The sequence below is a fragment of the Crinia signifera genome, chromosome 1, assembly GCF_055691185.1.
Source record: "Crinia signifera chromosome 1, ASM5569118v1, whole genome shotgun sequence".
NCBI classification, from domain to species: domain Eukaryota; kingdom Metazoa; phylum Chordata; class Amphibia; order Anura; family Myobatrachidae; genus Crinia; species Crinia signifera.
The window spans coordinates 303,785,733-303,807,758 of record NC_139217.1 but is presented as its reverse complement, the minus strand read 5'-3'; the positions used below and the strand labels follow the sequence as shown (position 1 = coordinate 303,807,758).

The following is a 22,026-nucleotide window of genomic DNA, read 5'->3' as shown; positions in this document are numbered from 1 at the left end:
CAGAAGATGCAAAGCCCAGCTGTGCTATATTATGCATAAATTCCTACAAGTATACTGTATATACTGTACAATAACTGTCATTTGTTCTGCTATGTTTGGGGTCACTACTTTTTTCTACATTTTCTTTCTTTACTGTAACAAGTTCATTAATTGAAACATGAAAAATGTCTGTGAAAATGTATTAAATACAGGGATGTAACACAAAGAGGCGATACCATCCGCAGAGACTGCTGGATGCAAGATAACATACAGTAGCTTATTTGCCAAACTATTTATATATCCCACGCTTGTGAAATCCAGTATACGAATAATTCATATTCCCTTGCCAAGCAGATTACACTGAACAGTTATCTCCTTAATAATTAATGTTCTCATTTGCATTGTAATGTATAATATAGTTAATGACAAGAGTTTTCAAATAGGATTTTATTGTAAGTGTATTTATAGCAATGTGGAAGCTAAAACCAATAGCAGCAATATGTAGATTTGATATATGGCATTCAGTAGTCTTACTCAGAACAAAAAACAGGTTGGTCACATTAGAGTGTGTTACAAAGTTTCAGTCTTTATTAGCCTGTCTTCAGTTAGCGCATACAACAATGACACATACAAAGGGTCGGTCATTTACAAGGCAAAAACCATGTCAAATAATTGCCCCTTTTAAAAAACTCAAGAGTTCGGCCATCATCCCGCACATCGGCTATTAGATTTGGCCACTGGAGTGTCACTATGAGGTAGACATCCAGGTTACTATGCCAACCCAACACCTATCAAGAAGGAAAGAACACTAACCTGTTAATAACCACATTAAGCAACTAGTACATAAATATAAGTATATATAAAAATTAAGAGTGGAATTTATTTGAAAAACACAATGATTTAATTGGACATTAATTATCCTAGGTTTTACTGTGCCCAAAACAGAGGAAGGACTACCTCTGGTACAGCAGGTGCATTGCACCAGGACCCCTGAATACTAAGGGGCCCATTGCTGGCCTGATCAGCAATGACTTCATGGGCTGGGGTAGAGGAGGAAACCCAAATCATATTTTTGCACCTAGGCCCGCTACTCACAAGTTCCACCACTGTCCAGAACGTGTATCCACTTGCACACGGTCTCAAAAATATGTTATGTTCTCATATCATCAGGGACATGATCACATGTTTAAAACTAGATATACCATGATATAACTCCGAAAAATGTCTCGCTATGAGTTGATATGACATCTTGCCATTCAGCGCTGTTCTAATAGCAGACCTGTAAAAGGCCATGCACTCACTAACTTACATAACACGGCCCACATGGGTATTTAACCACATGGGTGTTCAGTTCAAAAGTACTACATGAAAGAGTCAACTCTGAAAGAGACAAAAAGATATCCAAATCAGGGTCATTATATAAAGTGTTCCTATAAATCAATTTTCTAGCTGCAGACAATACATGAGGAATATTAATGTGCAAACTAGTGATATTGAGTGTAAAGTACACAGGTAGACAATGGCCCTTATTCTGATCGGTGCAGATTTTTCCGCATGCGGTCGTACCGCCGATGGTTTTCGACTGCGCATGTGCAGAGGTCACTCTGCGCATGTGCAAGCGGTTTCGCCGTACGTATTCTTTAGACGCCGCACAGGGGGCGGAGAGGGGCGTGAAGGGCTACTTAGCCTCATTACCCTATGCATACGCCCCGCGTTTCATGGGCGTTCCCATGCAAATGCAGGGCGTATGCATGGTAATGAAGCCGTGACGCATGTGTAGGGGGCGGGCATCTGACATCGCCGGATGTCAGCTGCCCGCCCCCATACATGATTTCATACGGACAAGTGTCCGTGTGGTCTAGGGTGGCGGGCGCTGGTGGAGCGTGCGGCCCTGCATTCGATGTTCGGCGACCATCGAATGCAGGGGCTGCTCCCAAGATGGAGGAGGCGTATCCCCGTCCACTTTCATGCGGACCGCCACATATCCGCGTACGGACGGAGGTGGCGATCCGTATGGAAGGCGGGGATTCGCCTGCACGGTCCTGGCCGCATATTCTGATCTGGCCGCACAGATCAGAATAAGGGCCAATGTCCGGCAAGTCACCAAATTGTTAAGCTGAACCAAAGGTCTGTAGTATCGTTCAGATAGGTATCATCAGCCTGTACGCAAGGCTGCAAATAGAAGTCAAGATATTTTTTATAACACATTACTAAATAAGGAGAATCTTGCTGATATCATCGGCCAACCCAGTGGTTTACTTTTGTGTATTTTAGGCAAGGTTTAAAGGAAAAGAATTCTCTGAGAATCCACTTTCAGGATCATACATATGTCATCATCTATAACACCCAAAGCTGATTTAATGCTTCTTAGTTCCCTAGGGAAACTCCCCTTTATACCCACCTCCCTCAGCCACCAATATCCACTTCCCAGCCCCTCAAATGAAAGTGTGGACGTGGCATCTTAGGGGTAAATTTACTAAAGCTTTGAAATACTGGTTGCCCAAATCAACCAGTCAGATTCTGTTTTTCATTTCTCTGTTGCATCTTAGAAAATGATAGACAGAATCTGATTGGTTCCTATGAGCAAAATCACCTCTTTTAATTTTTAGAATCTTTAGTAAATTTACTAAAGTCTCCACCTGCATTAAGTATTTAACATGGACGTCATCCTCATAGACCGTCAATGTGATATTCCTGATAATACCATCACTTAACACTTTATCTAACAATGCACCAATATCTGATTTATAAATATTATTGGGATCCATTTTCAATATTTGGTACTCCTAATGTACTGATAATTGTTTAAAGTAATCGTTGCCATATACTTCCACCTCGAAAACAACATTCACAACCCCCCCTTTGTCCGCAGGTTGTATCACTATGTCTTTATAGGTGCCAAGATCTTTTAAGACAATGTGTTTTCTGTAGAACTGAGCACATGGACCCCAAATTAGTGTTGCCTGCTCCCTCGCATTGGCTTGCTTATGTTGCCATTCTTTGGCGTCCACGTGGATTGAAAAGTATTAAACAGTTCAAAAGAAGAAATAATCATTTAAAAATTGATGTCAACCTTATCATGTGCTGACCATTGCCACATCAATAGTTTGACCATGTCGACCTATTGACTGTTGACCTGTCAACCGGATACCATTTTGATCTTAATTTTTTTTCTTTTCACTGATTTTGTTTCTACTAAAGAAACCATCTCCTTTTATATGGTACACATACACATTTCTACTGTATTTTTTTATGTTGACAATTATATTGCTCTCTGTGCCATCATGTCAAGGCAAATGTTATATAAATACTTATGCATGACTTTATTTTGACATATAACTGAAAAAAGCTGAAATATATGTTAATGCAAATTAGTCTAGTGATAACAAGTCAAAGTCAAGGTCATATAGCCACTAGTACATATCTCCTGACAGACTGAATGCTCCAGATAAGAAGATATGCGAGGTCTGATCCTTGCTAAAAGCATCTGATTATATGTTAAGCCTAGGAGCACAAATTTGCTTTGTTAATTTTTGCAAATTACAGTAATTAATCCCTCCGCATAAAACACTATCAATAACTATAGGTTTGTCCTTAAATATTTATCTTTTGAATGTACATGCCTTTAAATATTTAGCCTCCTACGTTGACAAAAGTGTAAATTATTTAAAAAATAAAAGCATTGTATCTTACAGATGCGGGTTAAAAAAAATACACTTTCAATTAAATTTCACAGAACTGTTGTTATGTCATTCGGTTAAATGTAATAAGATGGGAGTTCTATTTCACATGGGATGTTGCTATGGGCAGCCAATCAGAATCTATTTCTTATTTATTTAGCACCTTCTAGAAGATAATAGATAGAATCTGATTGGTTGCCCATAGCAACATCTCATCTCATCTGAAATCGAACTCCCGTTTTAGTAAATTTCTCTACCCATAAATTGACTCTACTCATGTGCAGTTTTATTTCTGCTGTTGCTGAACTACATGTCCCAGCATGACCTGTCACAGTTTTAGCAATCCGTTATATAAAATCTGTGGCAGGGCATGCTGCTGGGACATTAGTTTGACACCACTGGTTTATTAATACTATTGTTATTACTATGCATGGTGGTCGAGTTTGCAGCACTAGACTTTCTTACGACCTTTTTATTTATCTTAAGCCCTAAATTGGGGAATACATTTTTATGTTATACAGCTGCTTACAGTGCAAATAGTTATTTTATTACTTTTCTTCTTATTACTTGAATTATTTTTATTCTTTTATATGTACTGTGTAAATTCAAAATCTCACAACATACCTATTAACAATAACCTTTTTTCTTAGATTTGTGGCAATGCGTTCAATTTGAAGGCTTCTTCTGTATATTTGTTTTATAGAATGTAGCCATTTTTATTGCTATGCGCTGTGGGAAAGTGTCTGACAGTTTTTGGCCCTGGGACATTGATAACAGTCAGAGGATTCATAGATGATGGATTTGTTCTAGACTGTCTTCTGAATGATGTCTTAGCCTCCAGGGCTAAATACTATGAGTTAGATGTTACTGCTCCAAGTAATGAGGTTAAGTACTGTACTCTTGCTGACAAGATTTAATGGAGACTTCTGTACAGTATATTCACTTTTTGTGTCATTCATGTAAAATGTCATAATGCAATTTTCACATGTAATAAAGATTAACAGCATATTTATAGAACTTTAAAAAAAAATGTGGTAAAAATAAATATAGACATAGAATAGTAAATACTATCCAACTTATCATCTTAATTATGTGGCTGAACGCTTGGCCCACAGTGCTGTCATCTACTCATATCACCAGCAACTCCACAAGATGACAGCATTAAACATACATTTTTACAGTGAATCTGTACTAATTATGGTAAATAACATTCTCACATTCAATCAATATTCAAGAAAACTAATTACCAATGCAATTAATTAGTCTACTTCTAATGAGATCGTCAACTAGCAGTTAGTGTAATTGAATTGGGAATCCTCATTGATTGACTGTATTGCTAGATTAAAGTATCTCTTACAATTAATTTTGAATTAACAAGGATATTAGACATTCCATGCTATCCATTTGCACCAGAAACTGTTTTGTATGCATCACCTCGCAGCCCCTACTTTTAGATGATGACATTCTGTGTTAATGAAAATAAGAAAACAGGCATACTTGCATTTACTGTACTTGGGGTGTATTAATGTAAAAAGTACAATATACATATTTGTTAATAAGAAACTGTCACCTAGACAAATACTTAACTTCAAATTTAAAACACATCAATATGAGACGATAAAACATCAACCAGAATGCCTTTTTTTCTTTTTCATCTATTTTTAATATGTATTTATATATCATATAACAAAGCATCATTATTTTATTAACAGAAGCCATGTGACCCGTGGACTTCCCTTTGTCATCCTATGCCTGAGAATATATGAAGGGGGCTGGGAAGGCAAAGGGACGTTCAACTGTCATTACTGACATCTAGCTCAACCATCAATCCATCATTATGATCATCTGGAAATGTGCCTTCCTCGACAATACTTATTATAAGCATTCATTGCGTGTTAACTTCCAAACAAACTAAATTTAAAAGGGATTTACCAAAACCTATGAAGATGATCATTCTGGACTCATTCATTATCTCATTGTTTTGACGTTCCTCGCTCTCAGACATTGCTGTTTTGCTATTGTTTACAATATGCTTTATAGAAACAATATTAAGGTAGGCTGTATTTAATATGTATGAAATATAATACAACTCTGTCAATATACCAATTACTAAATGTTATTAAATGTAAAATTGGATATATTTTTAAAGCAACCACATTTTTGGCAGGGCATAAGAGCAATGTGTTACCTCTGATCTTATAAGAATTTAGCGTTTTTAAATATAACTACTATATAGTATATCTACTATGTAGGTGCATATGTACCAATAGAATAACAGTAATAAAATGTGAAAATGTATCATACAGCTCAGGTGTCTCATGCTTACAATTAGTTCGGTAAATAATAAAGGCTGGCTTAGCAGTGTTCTAAAATAAAATATTAAGTTGTATTGAAAAAACTGCTGCTACCAGTAAAAAAAAAAAATTTTATGCGCTTGAAGAAATCAGTCTTTAACTACAGTACAAACATTTCTTGCAGTCACTGATAAGCAGGCACATATCACATGTTATACTAAAGTCAGTTACCAGATGGAGATGTGAAATATAAGCATACCCCTTCAGTATAATATGCACTATGCCTACAGGGCCGGTGCAAGATTTTTCAGCGCACTAGGCAAAACTTCAGCCTACTGCTCCTACCTACATCCGCACACCAATACTAACTTTCCAGAACCTTCATTTGGTCAGACGCAGGGGTGCCCCAGTGGCAAATGCAGGATTTTTGGAGGGGGGTTTCCGAATGTAATCCAAAATCTCCCACTCTGCAGTGCATTGAAGTAAGTACGGGATTCTGAGGAGTGGTAAAATCCCTAAAAGTTGGTATTTTAATACACTGGATACTGTATGGAATACAGTATTAATATTTAACAGTACAAATGGTCTATAGTACAAACATATAAATAAATATACAAACCTAATATAACCAGTAATAAACTGTCTAAGCTCATAATCATCCATTTCATGGTAAGGCCCCTGTCTCTTCCTCCTGGCAGCTACTCTCTGGTCCATTGTGATGTTTGGGGGCTCAGATCCACACATACAGTAAATGTGGTAGAAGAAGCTTGTACACTAGACATGTGCAACAGCTCTGCTCTGTCCCTTGCACTGCATGATGTGGTGGCAGCTCTATTGACCATACCATATGTCAATGCTATTGTTGTCATAATGTAAAGTACTTGCCAAGAGAAGGGGGGTTGCTGGGCAACCAGAAACCCCCCTTGCATTTGCCTATGTGCCCCCTAGATTCTAGAACCCGTAGACAGCTGCCTAAAGCTAACTAATGGTGGATTTGGCCCTGTATTATAAACAAAATGAAATGCATCATAGATATTTCCATATCAGGCAAATAGATAAAAGGTAAAGTAGATTGCTTTACTAATTATAGGCACTGTCAACATATAGTCAATGGAAAACATGACCTGCATTAGGTAGATACAGACCTCACCAGTGGCATGCAATACCACAAGTTGTTGCCTACAGATTGAATGTGTAGCAACTAACTTTGCAGAAGTATGAGGCCAGGCCTGAGAAGACAGTTTAACAGAATGCCGATCAGCCCCAAAATAAATGCTTTATGGAATCTGTAAAGAAGCGGTTGAAGATTGTGTGGGGAAAGTGATACAGAGTCATAAGTGATAAAGCATGAGTATGACATGTTTGAAACCAGCATGTAAAGTCAACAAAGAGCAGAATGTTAACATGTTGTCCTTTTGGGAAGTACTGTGGGTTCTCCCAGTCTGTATAAATAGTGTATTTATAATTTGAATAGGTTCATACATCCGTCAAATGCCAGTTTTTTTTTTTTATAACTAAAAGCTTGTGTTTCCAACTTTTTGGACTACTGCTAAAGAGTAGTATTTACGTCTTAAAAGCTTTGAAGTAATATGCATGCTATATTACTGTGGAGGAAAAGGGAAAAAGCAGTGTCTTCAGGTGGCCACTCCTTAATAAAAGCAGGTATTGGCCCAATCAGTAAAGGACAGGTTTTAATAAATTGATGCTAATAGTTGGCAAACCATGGAATCTCTGAGAACTACAGACTGTGGCCAAATCAAGATAATGCAAGTTCTTTCTAATGTCTAGAGGTAATATATTTAAAAAAAATAAAAGCATAAACATTTTTGATAAACTGCCAAATTGTAATATTTTCCAAGACATTTTCCATAGAAATGAAGGCAAAATGAAGATACTGTATAAGATAATAACAACTTATAACCCTTTCAGGTCCAATGTCTAGTCAGGTTTAACAGCCCTAGCGCTAGTAGCAGATCCAATGGTGAGCCACTTTAAAATAAGAACATTTAATTTAAACATTTAAACCAGACTGTTTGAATTGCAAAAAGGTTATAAATGTTGTAGTTGTTTTACAGAAACCAAAGGGAGCCACAAGATACAGTGTTTGTCTGTTGCACTCCCATCTGTCATACAGTGTTTCTCCTCCTTTTGCCCAGATAAAATGTAGTTCTGTAAGTTCCAAGTAAACTGACTTTTGAAAAAATGGGAATTCACTGGAAAAGGTAAAAGGGACAGTAAAATATATGAAAGGTATTGAGTACAATGCATAGAAAATATTGATGGGTCATTCATAATGGCCTTTGTATTCTATGCAAGATTATGGGACTTGGGGGTCAGTCTTATCTACAAAGAAGACCCCAGCAGCAAAAATTTATTTTTATATGAATCCCTTGTCCAAGTGTTCTTTAATATAGTCACATAGGAGAAATTGATTGGAGTTCTATTTCAGATCGGATGTTGCTGTGGGCAACCAATCAAATTCTACCTTTTATCTTCTAGAATATGCTAGATACATAAGAAGTAGATTCTGATTGGTTGCCCATAGCAACATTACATCTGAAATACAACTCCCACCTTGATAAATGTACCCAAAAATAATAAAAGGTATACAGGTGTGTAAATTTAACAATCCTTCTGGACATTTCATGATATGGGTTTACAAGTTAATAGGTCATGTCAAGGATTAGTGGTCTAAAAGCCTTCAAAATACTGAAAAGGGAAATACAAAGCACCAACTGGAAGAAGAAGGAGGAATACTGGATAGAATATATGAGGATACATCCAAAATTAATTGCATTCCGTTTTTATTTTTTGGAAAATACTGTAAGAAATAAAGAAGATAAAGAGTCCAGGAAGGATTAATAGAAATGGCTGTATTGTCAGTAGAGACTTGGTTATATTATTTAGTAATAAACATTCCTTATAAGAGCCTTATCGGTAGAATGGTGTATTACTACTTTCATCAAATGGGTAGGCCAAGCAAGGATTTAAGAAGATGACAGTTCAAAGTGAGTTGTTCATTGTTTATGAGCGCCCCTACTTGCTGATGAATATTATAATAAGGAGGTGGAGAAAAGTGCAGGAAGAGGAATATCTTGTAGACTTGTGGCCAGTAGCATGGTCTGTGGCCTGAGCAAAACTGCAACAAATTGTCCCAGAAGTTATCTCACTATGCTGCATATTATTTGTACCGACTGGTGGCTACGGAGAACCCACTTGTCACAACTGCTATCATCTACCTAACTCAAAGGGCAGGAATGTCTGAGATGGCTAAAATGTAATAATAGGTTTGTTGCATTTAGCCATATAGCAGATTACGCCATATTTATTTGCACTGAATAAAATGGATAGAATATTTAAAAAATGAATGGTTTATTCTGTGCAGAACATAAAAATGCAAGTCGTCAAAAGCCTATAGTGTCTTCATGTTTTATACTCTGATTTCCTAGGCACACCATCTGCCATTGTATTGTGGTATCAAATGTTGGGGATGGTAAAGTTCAAGACTCAATATGTAAAAATCTCACACGGGAAGTACACAGTATATGTCTCGAGACATGAATATACCTCTAAGAGTATTATTGTAGATATTCCTTAAATATTCAAATTTATGTTTTCATTCTGAATTTATTAAAGTCATTACACTTATCATTATTTATATATATATTAGATGTGTGGAATGTCCAGCACTCAGAATGAGCTGTAAATGACAAGGTGCCCTCCGAATAATAAATCTTATACACAATTCACCAGCAATCAGTCCAAGACCAATGCAGCATGAAGTAGTAGGTGGCACTCGACGGATTTATTTTAAAGGTTTGTATTGAAATTACAGCATAGTGCAAATATGACAACGTTTCAAGACCATAACGGTCTTTTCATCAGGTCAGTGGAAAATTAAATAAAAGAACGTGAGAAAGTATTTTATCACCCGGGAGACTCATAGAGTGCGCCGCCAAACGAACAAAGGCAGTGTGCAGGGGCCAGGGAATACCCTGTCCCGGAAGTCCCTGGCCCCTGCATGCTGCCTTCATTTTGTTTGTCTGCACACTACTGTATATGAGTTTTTCGGGAGGTAAGATACTTTCTCACGTGTTTTTCTTTTATTTAATTTTGCACTGACCTGATGAAAAGACCGTTATGGTCTTGAAACGTTGTCATATTTGCACTATGCTGTAATTTCAGTACAAACCTTTTAAAATAATCCTGTTCTTCACTGCATACTTAAGTCTCCGAGTGGCACTTTTCGTTTATTGGATATACTGTATGTGGTTGGGTTTTTTCCCCTCCAAATAAAGAAGGCACAGGATCAAGTACCCGTCCTAGTGGTAAGACCTGTGTGATGGGTATATATATATATATATATATATATATATATATATATATATATATATATATAGTCCACTTCTGTTGGCACTCAAGAAATACAGGGGCAACTTTTCCGGTGCTCTCCACAATATTTAATTGGAGGTAGGCGGCACTCGGTCAGAAAAAACATCCAAGCCAATGAATCAAAGAAACATTGCTGTATTCAGCGCCAAGCACTTTCGAGGTTAACACTTCTTCATTAGGGCATGTTGTGTATGTTGTGCCCTGATGAAGAGGTGTTAACCTTGAAAGCGCTTGTCGCTGAATACAGCAATGTTTATTTGATTCATTGGCTTGGATGATTTTTCTGACCGTGTGCCTCCTACCTCCTGGACCAATATATATATATATATATATAAACTTTGGTGATCCCCGGCACTCCAGCCCCCCTCTGGGTTACTTGCACAGGTGCCTTCCCTGGATTGAGCCTCCAATAAGTATGACAGTAACGGGCGGCACTCAGCGACTCCACACAATGACAAATAACATGGTGCAAATTAATAACGTTTCGAGGCACAAGGCCCCTTCATCAGATTAACAGTAAACAGTGAGCAAACAGAATATATGTGACTACTCACCAATCACGGGAACCCGGCCGCGAGCCCGTCCATGCCGCCTGCCCCGCCAGCGTCCCCCACTTCTGACATCCGGCGGAAGTGACGTGTATGGAGCGGCCATGTCGTCTGGGCAACGCGTGTGCCGTAGTTGCCCTGGTGACAACAAACATAATCAGTGCAAGGTGAATCACGAAGAGGGAATGTTATTCCCATAATACAGTATGTGCAAAAAACTAATTTAAATAGAAGACATAAAACAAACAATATTATTCATAAAGCTGTATTGAAACACTATAGTAATAATAAGGTTACTCCCTAATAATGCTTGCAATGACCTAAACAGGTCTAATTGGGTAAATAACTACCATACCTGTTATTACCTAATCTATCACATAGGCACTGGCTATACACTGTAGTAATGAAAGTATTAATCCACCTGGAAACATGGATATAATGATTACATGGATGACATGCATATGTAACCTTAAATAAAATTAATGAGACCTAAGGAGTCATTTAGGCCCTTAAGGCGTATGGTATTCAGGCGATCAATCCATCGGGATTCCAATTGAAGCAATTTTTTTCCCAGATCTCCCCCTCTAATCGATGCTGGCACATGGCATATGCCATATATATGTTACAGTAAGGGGGAAATGGATGAAACTGAGTTCCACCACCTCTAATGGTAGGGGAAACCATAACCACAGCCCTGCACAGTTATTCTAACAGAAAAGCCTGTCCATGGGTCCTTTTCTGGCAATGTCATATGTGATGTCACGCTGCCACTGCCGCCGAAGTGAAGAAGGGCAACTAAGGGGTGTGCATGCTGAAGACAGGGTGAGAGGGAGATGGAGGGACACAGAGAGGTGGGGAAGCTGCAGAGAGGCCATAACCAATTGGCAGGAGAGGCGGCATGCATTTATATATATAATTTATATAACCTTTTTTTACCACAAGCATTTTATATCATTCAGTACTACTGACTAGGAAAGTACAACATTCAGATATAAATAAATGCTGTGAGTATTTTGAATATTCTTTATTGGTGCCAATTATAGTAGGTGGCACAAATGAACATTCAATTATCTTGTATAATTTCTTCTGGAACAAATGATTAGCAATTGGCTCAGAAATAGGCAAATTAGCATGTTTCTCTCACAAAAAAACAAATACACGCCGTTGATTCAGTTACCTTCTTTAGGACTATAATTTATCTCAACCCATTGTGAAATTTAGCATACTGTATGGTAATCAAGAACCACATGCTGATATCATGTCATTTATATGAATGTTTCTGTACAGTGTATATTTAGCCATATTATCAGGTCACATTACTGTTCATTTGCTTTATTTTGTTCAACTAAAGTATTGCTTTACTTAGTACATACACTGTAGTATCATCCTTCATATAACACCAGGGGACTTTTATCTTATGTGACAAGCTGTCATATCTTTAAGTGAGCAGAGAGGGTATAATACATAATGATGGTTTAGCAACATGCACTGTTAAGGGATAAAATAATAAATAAAAGCATATTAATAGTATAATAATGCAATAAATAGTGTTTTAGTTATAAAACTATATTTATATAAAATATAATATTGAATGGTATAGTAATGTAATTGTTGTAGGATGCAGACCATGAAATATATATATGTTATTGTTATGTTCTTAGATGTTATTTTAAATACAGCAATTACTCAAACAATATATTTATGTATCATGTTGGGTTTGTGGTCATTGTTTTCTTCTACAGGAATTGGCCAAGGAGTTCCAGTGGTGGCTCTTATTGTGGAAGGTGGACCGAATGTTATATCGATTGTTCTGGAATATCTACGTGACAGCCCGCCTGTTCCGGTTGTGGTCTGTGATGGGAGTGGACGTGCATCCGATATTCTTGCCTTTGGTCATAAATATTCAGAAGAAGGAGGGTAGGCTGCTATTATGAATATAACATCACCATTACTATTTGTGAGCAAGACCCCACAAAACTGTCTCCTGCCAGTTACAAATCGCAAAAAAACACAATCACAGAACAGGTACAGACAGGGTTAAAAAAGTAATGAGTAATACTGAAACAAGAGCAATTAGTTAGCATGGGAGTGGAACTGGTAGACCCGTACTGTCAGGTTTGGGATGAATAGGCTATAGTGAAGAAGTGGGTATTCAGAGAGCATTTGGAAGAATGAGGTTTGGCTGAGAATGTAGTCAAACAAGATAGTTTTATTCATTGTAAGCAGCAAGAGAGAAATATTGTAGGAGAATGTGAGAAGTGAATACCTTGGAGAATGAGAGGTGTTGGACAGATTGAAGGTGGTATGAGGAATTGTATTCCATGAATAGGTCAGGGATGTACAGTATGAATCGGAGGAGTTGGTGAGGAATTTGAATGTGGAGGAAATAGAGAACAAGTGTTATGCAGAGTAGTCCATTGAATGTGGAGCAACAAGAGAGGAATTTTAATTTCATTCAGGCTTTTTGTACATAATGTGTCAAAAATATGGATGAGGTAAACAATAATGTAAAGGCCACAGAGGAGGTGATTATAATAGTCAAGTCATGATTTTCTGAGATAATTGTTAATGGTTTTGGAAGCATTAAGATTGACACATGGTATATTCTATGTTTGTCATGATTTATACTATTTAACACAAGTTTAACAGTTGATTTTAATAGCTATTATACACTTACAGTATCTATGAAATTTTGAAAACCCCTGTAACAGAGCTGGTGCCATGTTCCTGGTTTCTTTACTGCACACACCATTTTCCCAATGATTTGTGTTACTGTTGCAATGCCAACATGGGATTCCAGAGAGGTAAATGTTAAACCTAGGTGTGGAGAATGTTTTGTGGACAACCAGTATAACTATGCCAATGGTGTGGTAAGGATTTCAGCCCACTTATTCTCTATGCTTCCTGTAGTTTACAACAGCCTGCTTTAGCTCTATCGTGGGGCACAACACATTTCCACAACTTCTGACATTTTCAGTCATGGCCACTGTTCCCCTCAGCCATCATCTTTCTTCAAGGCTCCACTTCCATGCTTCTACTTTACACTCTGCCATCAAACTGTTGCTTGTCATGTTGACCAGTTAATATAAACCAGTTTCAGGTCCACCAGGGGCCACACATGGTGACTAAGTGCGAGTGTCAACTGAAAGCCACAATATGCTAGGATGGGACACAGTAGCATCACAATTCATAGTAAGCCAAGTGGGTTCGGCTGACTCAGAGGGGGATCTCTGGACCATAGAAATGTTAAAGACCTGGTCCTGGTAGGTGGGCCCATATTTTTTAGCCCAATATTATGTTAGGAACCTCAATTTTGCTCCATGTTAAATCGCAGTTTATTATAATTGTTCTGATTATCAAGTTTCCTAGTTTTCAACATAGAAACATGGGGTGAGATTTTATAGGATGAGATATTCAGAAAATGCGAGATTTGGGAAGAAATCTCTTTTTTTCTTGATTAACTCTTCGTTGCATGATTTATTGTATTTTTTAAATATTTTCATGCTTCTTGTGTATTCTACTGACAAGAAAAAATAATGAAAAAAATAACCTGCAAAAAATAAATGATTTATTTTGAAAAAAAACCGCTTTGTAGCAAATAATCCACGACATGAAACGGTTGACTGTCTGAGTTTCGTGTGATATGTTTGGGTATGTAACAAATTTGCAACAGTATGCAACGAGGGGTTAACAAGACGCTTTTGGTTATTTGTCTACACAATATACATTATTTACAATAAAATACTTAAATATCTGAATTGAAGTCAATTAATATAATAGGGTTATTTACTTGAAGTAACATACAGTATATAACAACAGCAGTTATTGCATAGTCCTGTGCAGAGTGTTACAGTAGCAGATTGGTCTTTGGGGAATTATATTGCTCTGGGCTGTCACTGTAGTTAGAACAGATGAATGTAGGAGATGTAACGCCAGATGACCTACAGGCAGGCATTCTATAGCTATGCTATCCGGTGAGGTACCCCTATCAAAAAATTATACTGTAGTAGATGTTCACATCTCTCATTAACACACTTCCACAGGGTAAATAGTACATTTTACCCTATTCAATCTGACTTCAATAACATAAATTAGCATATCATTAATATATAATTATATTTATTTTAATTGAACTAGTACAATAATGTTATAAATTGTTTCAAATAAAATATATATTTATAGCAGGGGCATAATTCCCAGAGGTAGTGGAGACTCCTCCCTTCGGGCTCCAAGCCCCAAAGTTGCTCCTGCTGGTTCACAGCGGGATCCAAGTGTGACCGCTACTCTTTCAATGGAACTCTGTGGCGCACTCTCTACTTCTGCACAGTTAATAAGCTCTGTCCCGGGAGCCCTGCTATCACCTGCAACAGGGAAAAGGATGGTTTCTGCCTGGTACAAGCAACAGTGCAATCGCCGCTGCTGCTAGACTGTGAGATGGGACCCACCAATGAACGCTGATTCATGCTGCAGATGGCTGAATCTTGTGAGTCTGACCGTGGCCCACCAGCCATTGTCACAACATTTTTTTAAGGGGAGGTGGGCACCAAAATTAAATTCAAATATCACTAGCAGAATATCTAGGGTTCTGGAGCCCCCTAGCAATGTGGAGGACATGCATAGCATTGCTGTGCACACAACACTTTGTGGCTTCAACATCATGGAGACTCTGACAGAGCTCAGAGTGAGGAGCTCTAATAATAATACAGGTGTTAAAAAATGTAACACCCCCCCCCCCTCCCCCAATAAGTTGGTGTCCCTGGTGAGTTTCATCTTGGTCAACTGTTAGTTGTGGCCCCTGGATATAACCAACATGGAGGAGGTGCCCACTGGCCAGAGCTGCCGACATTGGAACCCACTCAGCAGTCTGCAGGCTTCATAGCCCCCCCCCCCCCTTTTTTCTCATGGCTCCTGTTGCCAGCAGCGCTGTTGAGGGGCTGCGGCATGGAGCAGAAGTGAGTTGGTAGGAGAAAGGTGTGGTCAGGGTGTGAGAGCCCACTGGTCTTGGGTGCCCTGGGCCCCCGAGGGCTTAATCCGGCCCTGTCAGTTAGGAGCTGGTTGGATGGTACTTTATCTTTGTCCACTTTATTTCCCTGAAAAAAGTGCCCCTTGTAGGAATACTCTCCTTTTGTTGATATCATATTTGATCAAGCCAGCACATAGAACAGAGTCACACATTCAGTGACATCCAGCTGGCCATGGGGTTTACTAAGTAAAGTGACTTTTCAGGTTTCACAAAATGGTGCAAAGTAACATGTAATGCACAAGTTTATTAATAAAACATTTTAATATTTAATTTACATCTAACAGCAACGTACAGTAAGCATACAGAGATTAATATGTGTGAATGTAACACTAAGAATGTTCACATTTAAATTTTTTTTACAAAAGAAATTTTGAAGTGTGCCATTTTTCTAGCACAGTCAATAAAAATGACAGAAGCTGATTGGTTGCCGTTGGAATCTTCTCCACTGTATCTCTCTCCAAGGCTTGATACATCTCCCCCTCTTTTTTTCCTCCAGTCATAAAACATGAGAACAAAAACTTGTGTATATATATATATATATATATATATATATATATATATATATATAAAAAAGACTATCGCTGCACCTCACCTCTATGAGATGACTTGAAATGATTTCTGTGCCTGCAGCCAATAGATAACACCCGGATCAATTCAAGAGTTGCTCCATTTGGGAGCGCACAGTTGTCAGGGCTGACATTATTGTTATGGTGGTCCATCTTTTTGGCAAGCTGGTAATTAGTATTAAATATACATAAAGTTTATATATTATGTTTATTTTGAATTTAAGATGAAAAGTGGCAGGAGATTACAAAGAAACATAGAATTAGATGACAGATAAGAATCATTTGGCCCATCTAGTCTGCCCTTTTTTTATCCTTTAGGTAATCTCAACCATTTTTGAACCTAAGATCTGTTTAAGGATATACATATGTCATATTGCCATTGAGAAAGTTTTCTAAGTTTTTTAAATTATTGTCTCTTTTTTTTAGCCTTATCAATGAATCCTTAAGGGACCAGCTACTAGTTACAATCCAAAAGACGTTTACCTACACTCGAAACCAGGCTCAGCACCTTATTATGATTCTTATGGAGTGTATGAAAAAAAAGGAGCTGGTATGTACATTATAATTGCCACATTTAAGCATGTTTTTGTTTTAATTTTCTGAAACAATGCTAGATTGCATAGAACTCTATAAAATAATGGCACCAATTTAAATTGCACACATAAAAAACATTTTGAATATCCTACATGATGAGGGCCTGATTCGGAGCTGATCGCAAAAGCAAAATCATTCTCAAATGGACAAAACCATGTGCACTGCAGGTGGAGCAAATGTAACATGTGTAGAGAGAGTTAGATTACTGGCCACTTTAATTTTACACTGCAATATATATTTCAGTTTGAACACACCCTATCCAAATCTAACTCTCTCTGCAAATGTTACATTTGCCCCACCTGCAGTGTCCATTTGAGAAAGATTTTGCTTTTGCGATCAACTCTGAATCAGGCCCCGAGTGTGTTAAACAAAAAAGTATTTATAGCCCTACTAGCAAAGGATGAAGTATTCAAGGCTAAGTTATAATAAAACCTTTGCTGCGTAGAATATATAAAAAAAAAACATGTCTGAAACTTTATTACAATCGCAGTCAGGTTCCCATCTTCTCTGCTGCTTAAAGTGTCTAGTGTAGTAAGATGTGGCAACACCCAACACAGTATGTTGCCCTAATAGCAGTATTGCCTCTTATTATACAGTTGTGCTCATACGTTTATATACCCTAGCAGAATTTGTGATTTTCTGGCCATTTGTCAGAGAATATGAATGATAACTCACAAACTTTTATTTAACTCATGGTTAGTGGTTGGGTCAAGCCATTTATTGTCAAACAACTGTGTTTACTTTTTTTTAAATCATAATGACAACAGAAACTACCCAAATGACCCTGATCAAAAGTTTACATACCCTGGAGATTTTGGCCTCATAACATGCACACAAGTTGACACAAATGGGTTTGATTGGCTACTAAAGGTAACCATCCTCACCTGTGATCTGTTTGCTTGTAATCAGTGTGTGTATAAAAGGTCAGTGAGTTTCTGGTCTCCTGAAAAACCCTTGCATCTTTCATCCAGTGCTGCACTGACATGTCTGGATTCTGAGTCAGCAGGAAAGCAAAATAATTGTCAAAGGATCTGCACGAAAAGGTCATTGAACCTGATAAAACAGGAAATGGATATAAAAATATATCCAAGCAATTTAGAATGCCAATCAGCACTGTTCAAACTCTAATTAATAAGTGGAAAATGAGGGATTCTATGGAAACCAAATCACGGTCAGGTAGACCATCAAAAAATTTCAGCTGAAACTGCCAGGAAAAATTGTTCGGGATGCAAAGAAAAATCCACACATAACTGCAGCTGAAATACAGGACTCTCTGAAAAACAGTGGTGTGGTTGTTTCAAGATTTACAATAAGGAGGCATTTGAAGAAAAATGGGCTGCATGGTCGAGTCGCCAGAAGAAAGCCATTACTATGCAAATGCCACAAAGCATCCTTCTTACAATAGTCCAAACAGCAAAGATAAGCCTCAAAACTTCTAGAACAATGTAATTTGGAGTGATGAGACCAACATTAACTTTTTTGGCCACAACCATAAACGTTACATTTGGAGAGGAGTCAACAAATCCTATGATGAAAGGTACACCTTTCCTACTTTGAAACACGGAGGTGGATTGCTGATGTTTTGGGGATGTGTGATCTACAAAGGCACTGGAAACTTGGTCAAAATTGATGGCAAGATGAATGCAGCATGTTATCAGAAAATACTGGAGAATATTTTTCATTCATCAGCCTGGAAGCTGTGCATGAGATGTACTTGGATGTTCCAACATGACAATGATCCAAAACACAAGGCCAAGACGACCTGTCATTGGCTACAGCAGACTAAAGTGAAGGTTCTGGAGTGGACATCTCAGTCTCCTGACCTCAATATCATTGAGCCACTCTGGGGAGATCTCAAAGGTGCAGTTCATGCAAGACAGCCCAAGAATTTACAGGAACTATAGGCTTTTTGCCAAGAAGAATGGGCAGCTTTACCATCTGAGACAATAAAGAGCCTTGTCCACAACTACCACAAAAGACTTCAAGCGGTCATTGATGTTAAAAGGGGCAATACACGGTATTAAGAACTGGGGTATGTAAACTTTTGATCAGGGTCATTTGGGTAGTTTCTGTTGTCATTATGATTTAAAAAGAGTAAACACAGTTGTTTGACAATAAATGGCGTCACCCAACCACTAACCATGAGTGAAAGAAAAGTTTGTAAGTTATCATTCATATTCTCTGACAAGTGGCCAGAAAATCACAAATTCTGCTAGGGTATGTAAACTTATGAGCACAACTTTGCTAGTTTGGAGTGATTTACCTGTACCACAATGTTTCAGAGAGACCTCAGGGGTATAACTAAGTATCACACACTCAGCAAATTGCGGCAGTGTACTCTAGACCAGTGGTTCTCAACCTCGGCCCTCAAGGACCCCCAACAGTGCATGTTTTCCAGGTCACCTGGCAGGTGAACAGGTGCATTCATTAGTCACTGACACATACTAAAAGATCACAGGTGGAGCTAATTATTTCACCTTTGATTGTGTGTGGAGACCTGGAAAACGTGCACTGTTGGGGTCCTTGAGGACTGAGGTTGAGAACCACTGCTCTAGACCAGGGGTAGTCAACTCCAGTGCAAGAGAGCTACCAACAGTGCATGTTTTCCGTGTGTCCTCACAGAAATCAGAAGTATTTAGACCGTTTAAAATAAGTCAGTCAGTAATGAGTGCACCTCTGTACCTGCAAGGTGAGCTGGAAAACGTGAACTGTTGGTAGCTCACGAGGACTGGAGTAGGCTATCCCTGCTCTAGACCAATTAGCTGTCCCTACAATCAGAAAAACTAATTCTGAAGTAGCAGTGATACTTACCAGTATCTGTCCTACTGACCAGAGGTCAAGAATAGTTGGCCGAAGGGATCCGTAGGGATCTCTCTTCACAACCCCGGACCTCCTTACCATAGGAATGGGTCTCTGAGAGCCAATGCCATCCAAAGATGGCATTGGTTCTTACAAGCCCTACTAGGCCCATCAATAATAATTGCACATGTTATTTAAAACATGCAGAAATGTGTGATTCTATCCTTATGTATACCTCGTATTATCCCTATAGATTGTAAGCCTGTGAGAAGGGCCCTCCTACCTCTATGTCAGTTTGTTTCTACCCAGTTTGTTTAATCAATGTTGTTTTCAATTGTAAAGTGCAACAGAATATGGTGTGCTATATAAGAAACTGTAAATAAATAAAAATAAATAATAAAATAATAAATATAGTCTCATTACACAACAGAGGTTATTCTGATAGACACGCAGTGCTGCAAAGTTCACAGCACTGCCAGGGCCGGCGCTGGCCACTCAGCAGATCCTGCGGTGCAGGGAGGCGCCATGTTGAAGAGGCGCGCTCTCCCTGCACTGCCACTTTGCTACTGCCGGGTGCTGCTTTTGATGCGCCTGTCACACAGACAGCGGCGCCGGCGGCAGCACAAAGCACAGCAACAATGCTTCCTCTGCCGCTAGAGCATGTGATTGATTATTCCCCAGCGCGGGTCCTCAAAGGGATTGTCAGCAGCTCCGCTGTTGCTGTGCTTTGCGCTGACGCTGCCTGTGACAGGTGCAGCACATGCCTGGAACAGCAGCTACAGTATGGGCCATCATTGCCTGGGGTAAGTGTATGAGCTGCTACCAATGCCAGAACTTCTGGGGAGGGGGAGGGGGAGGAGGAGGTAGGGGGTGCATGGAAGGGAAACAACTGCTGAACGTTTTCACCCTAGACCACCAGGTAAAATACATCAACTGCTAATTATATATATATATATAACTTATTGAACCAGAGTGCCAAATTATTCCTTAAGCATATTAAATTGTTTTTAATATTATATATATTATTTATGCACACAATTTAGCCACTCATTTGCTCTGTGCCCTCTGTATTGCCCCTAAAGGCTTTAAGGGGAAAACACATATAGCCCCACTCGGCAGCAATCTGTACATCTTACAATAAATCTACACCGATTCCTGTTTTATCAACGTTTCAATGTGTCCTACATACCCTGATGAAAAATGTGATAAACATTTTAAGCATTGTGCGTGTATGTGTGTATATATATATATATATATATATATATATGTATTTATGTATATCTCCGAATCTGACTCATTAGCAGCACTCTGAGACTTGATCATAATTACTTGTATTCAATACGGTGACACATCAACCGTTTGGCTTAGATGCCCCTTGGTCAAGGTTGATAAAGGTGTGTCTTAACAAAGGGGCATCTAAGCCCCGGAGCGTTGGTATTTCACCATTTTAATGAAGGTAAGCGGCACTTATGGGGCATAATATGTAATAGGGATTAGGGTGTGCGGCATAATGTGTAATAGGCATAATGGTGTGCAATATAATGTGTAAGGAGTATTATGGTGTGTGGCATAATATGCAATGGGTATTATGGCAGAGTATATATATATATATATTGGTCATTACGGCATGTGGCATAATATGTAATAGGCATTACGGCATATGGCATAATATGTGATGGGCAGTATGGCGTGTGGCATAATATGTACTAGGCATAACAGTGTGTTTAAAATATGATGGGCATTTTGGTGTGTGGTAAAATGTGTAATGGACATTACGATGTGCGCCATAATGTTTAACGGACAATAGGGTGTAAATTTTTTGCGCGCACTATCCCTGATATTGTGTGTGTGTGAGTGTGTGTATGTGTGTGTGGGGGGGGGGACCAAAATGTCTAGATACGGTATTGCTGCTTCTGGGTAAATTATGTGTATAAGAGCCACTACTACTACTACAGGCCTTATACATACTTTTATTCAGCGTGCGCCTTTGGCAAGCGCTGTCCCTTTGTAAAGTGTGGGAGGGCGCAAATTTATAGTGTGCAGGAGGGCGCCGGACACCCTAGCACCGGCCCTGAGCGCTGCATGTCTTTTTTAGCCCGCCCAAATTCACAGAGACTCCCGCCACCTTCGTAGGGCAAATTCCCCCCACGG

The 22,026-nt window shown here is 38.7% G+C and overlaps 1 protein-coding gene across 8 annotated transcripts in view; it reads left to right on the top strand.

The window, feature by feature from the left end:
* TRPM3 (transient receptor potential cation channel subfamily M member 3) overlaps positions 1-22,026 on the top strand; it is a 637,712-nt gene that overhangs the window by 484,627 nt on the left and 131,059 nt on the right. For all 8 annotated transcript variants that reach the window (XM_083186086.1, XM_083186082.1, XM_083186083.1 and 5 more), the window contains exons 7-8: positions 12,636-12,810; positions 16,909-17,032. In XM_083186086.1, coding sequence (XP_083042212.1) covers positions 12,636-12,810; positions 16,909-17,032 — 299 coding nt within the window. The remainder of the gene's footprint in view (positions 1-12,635; positions 12,811-16,908; positions 17,033-22,026) is intronic.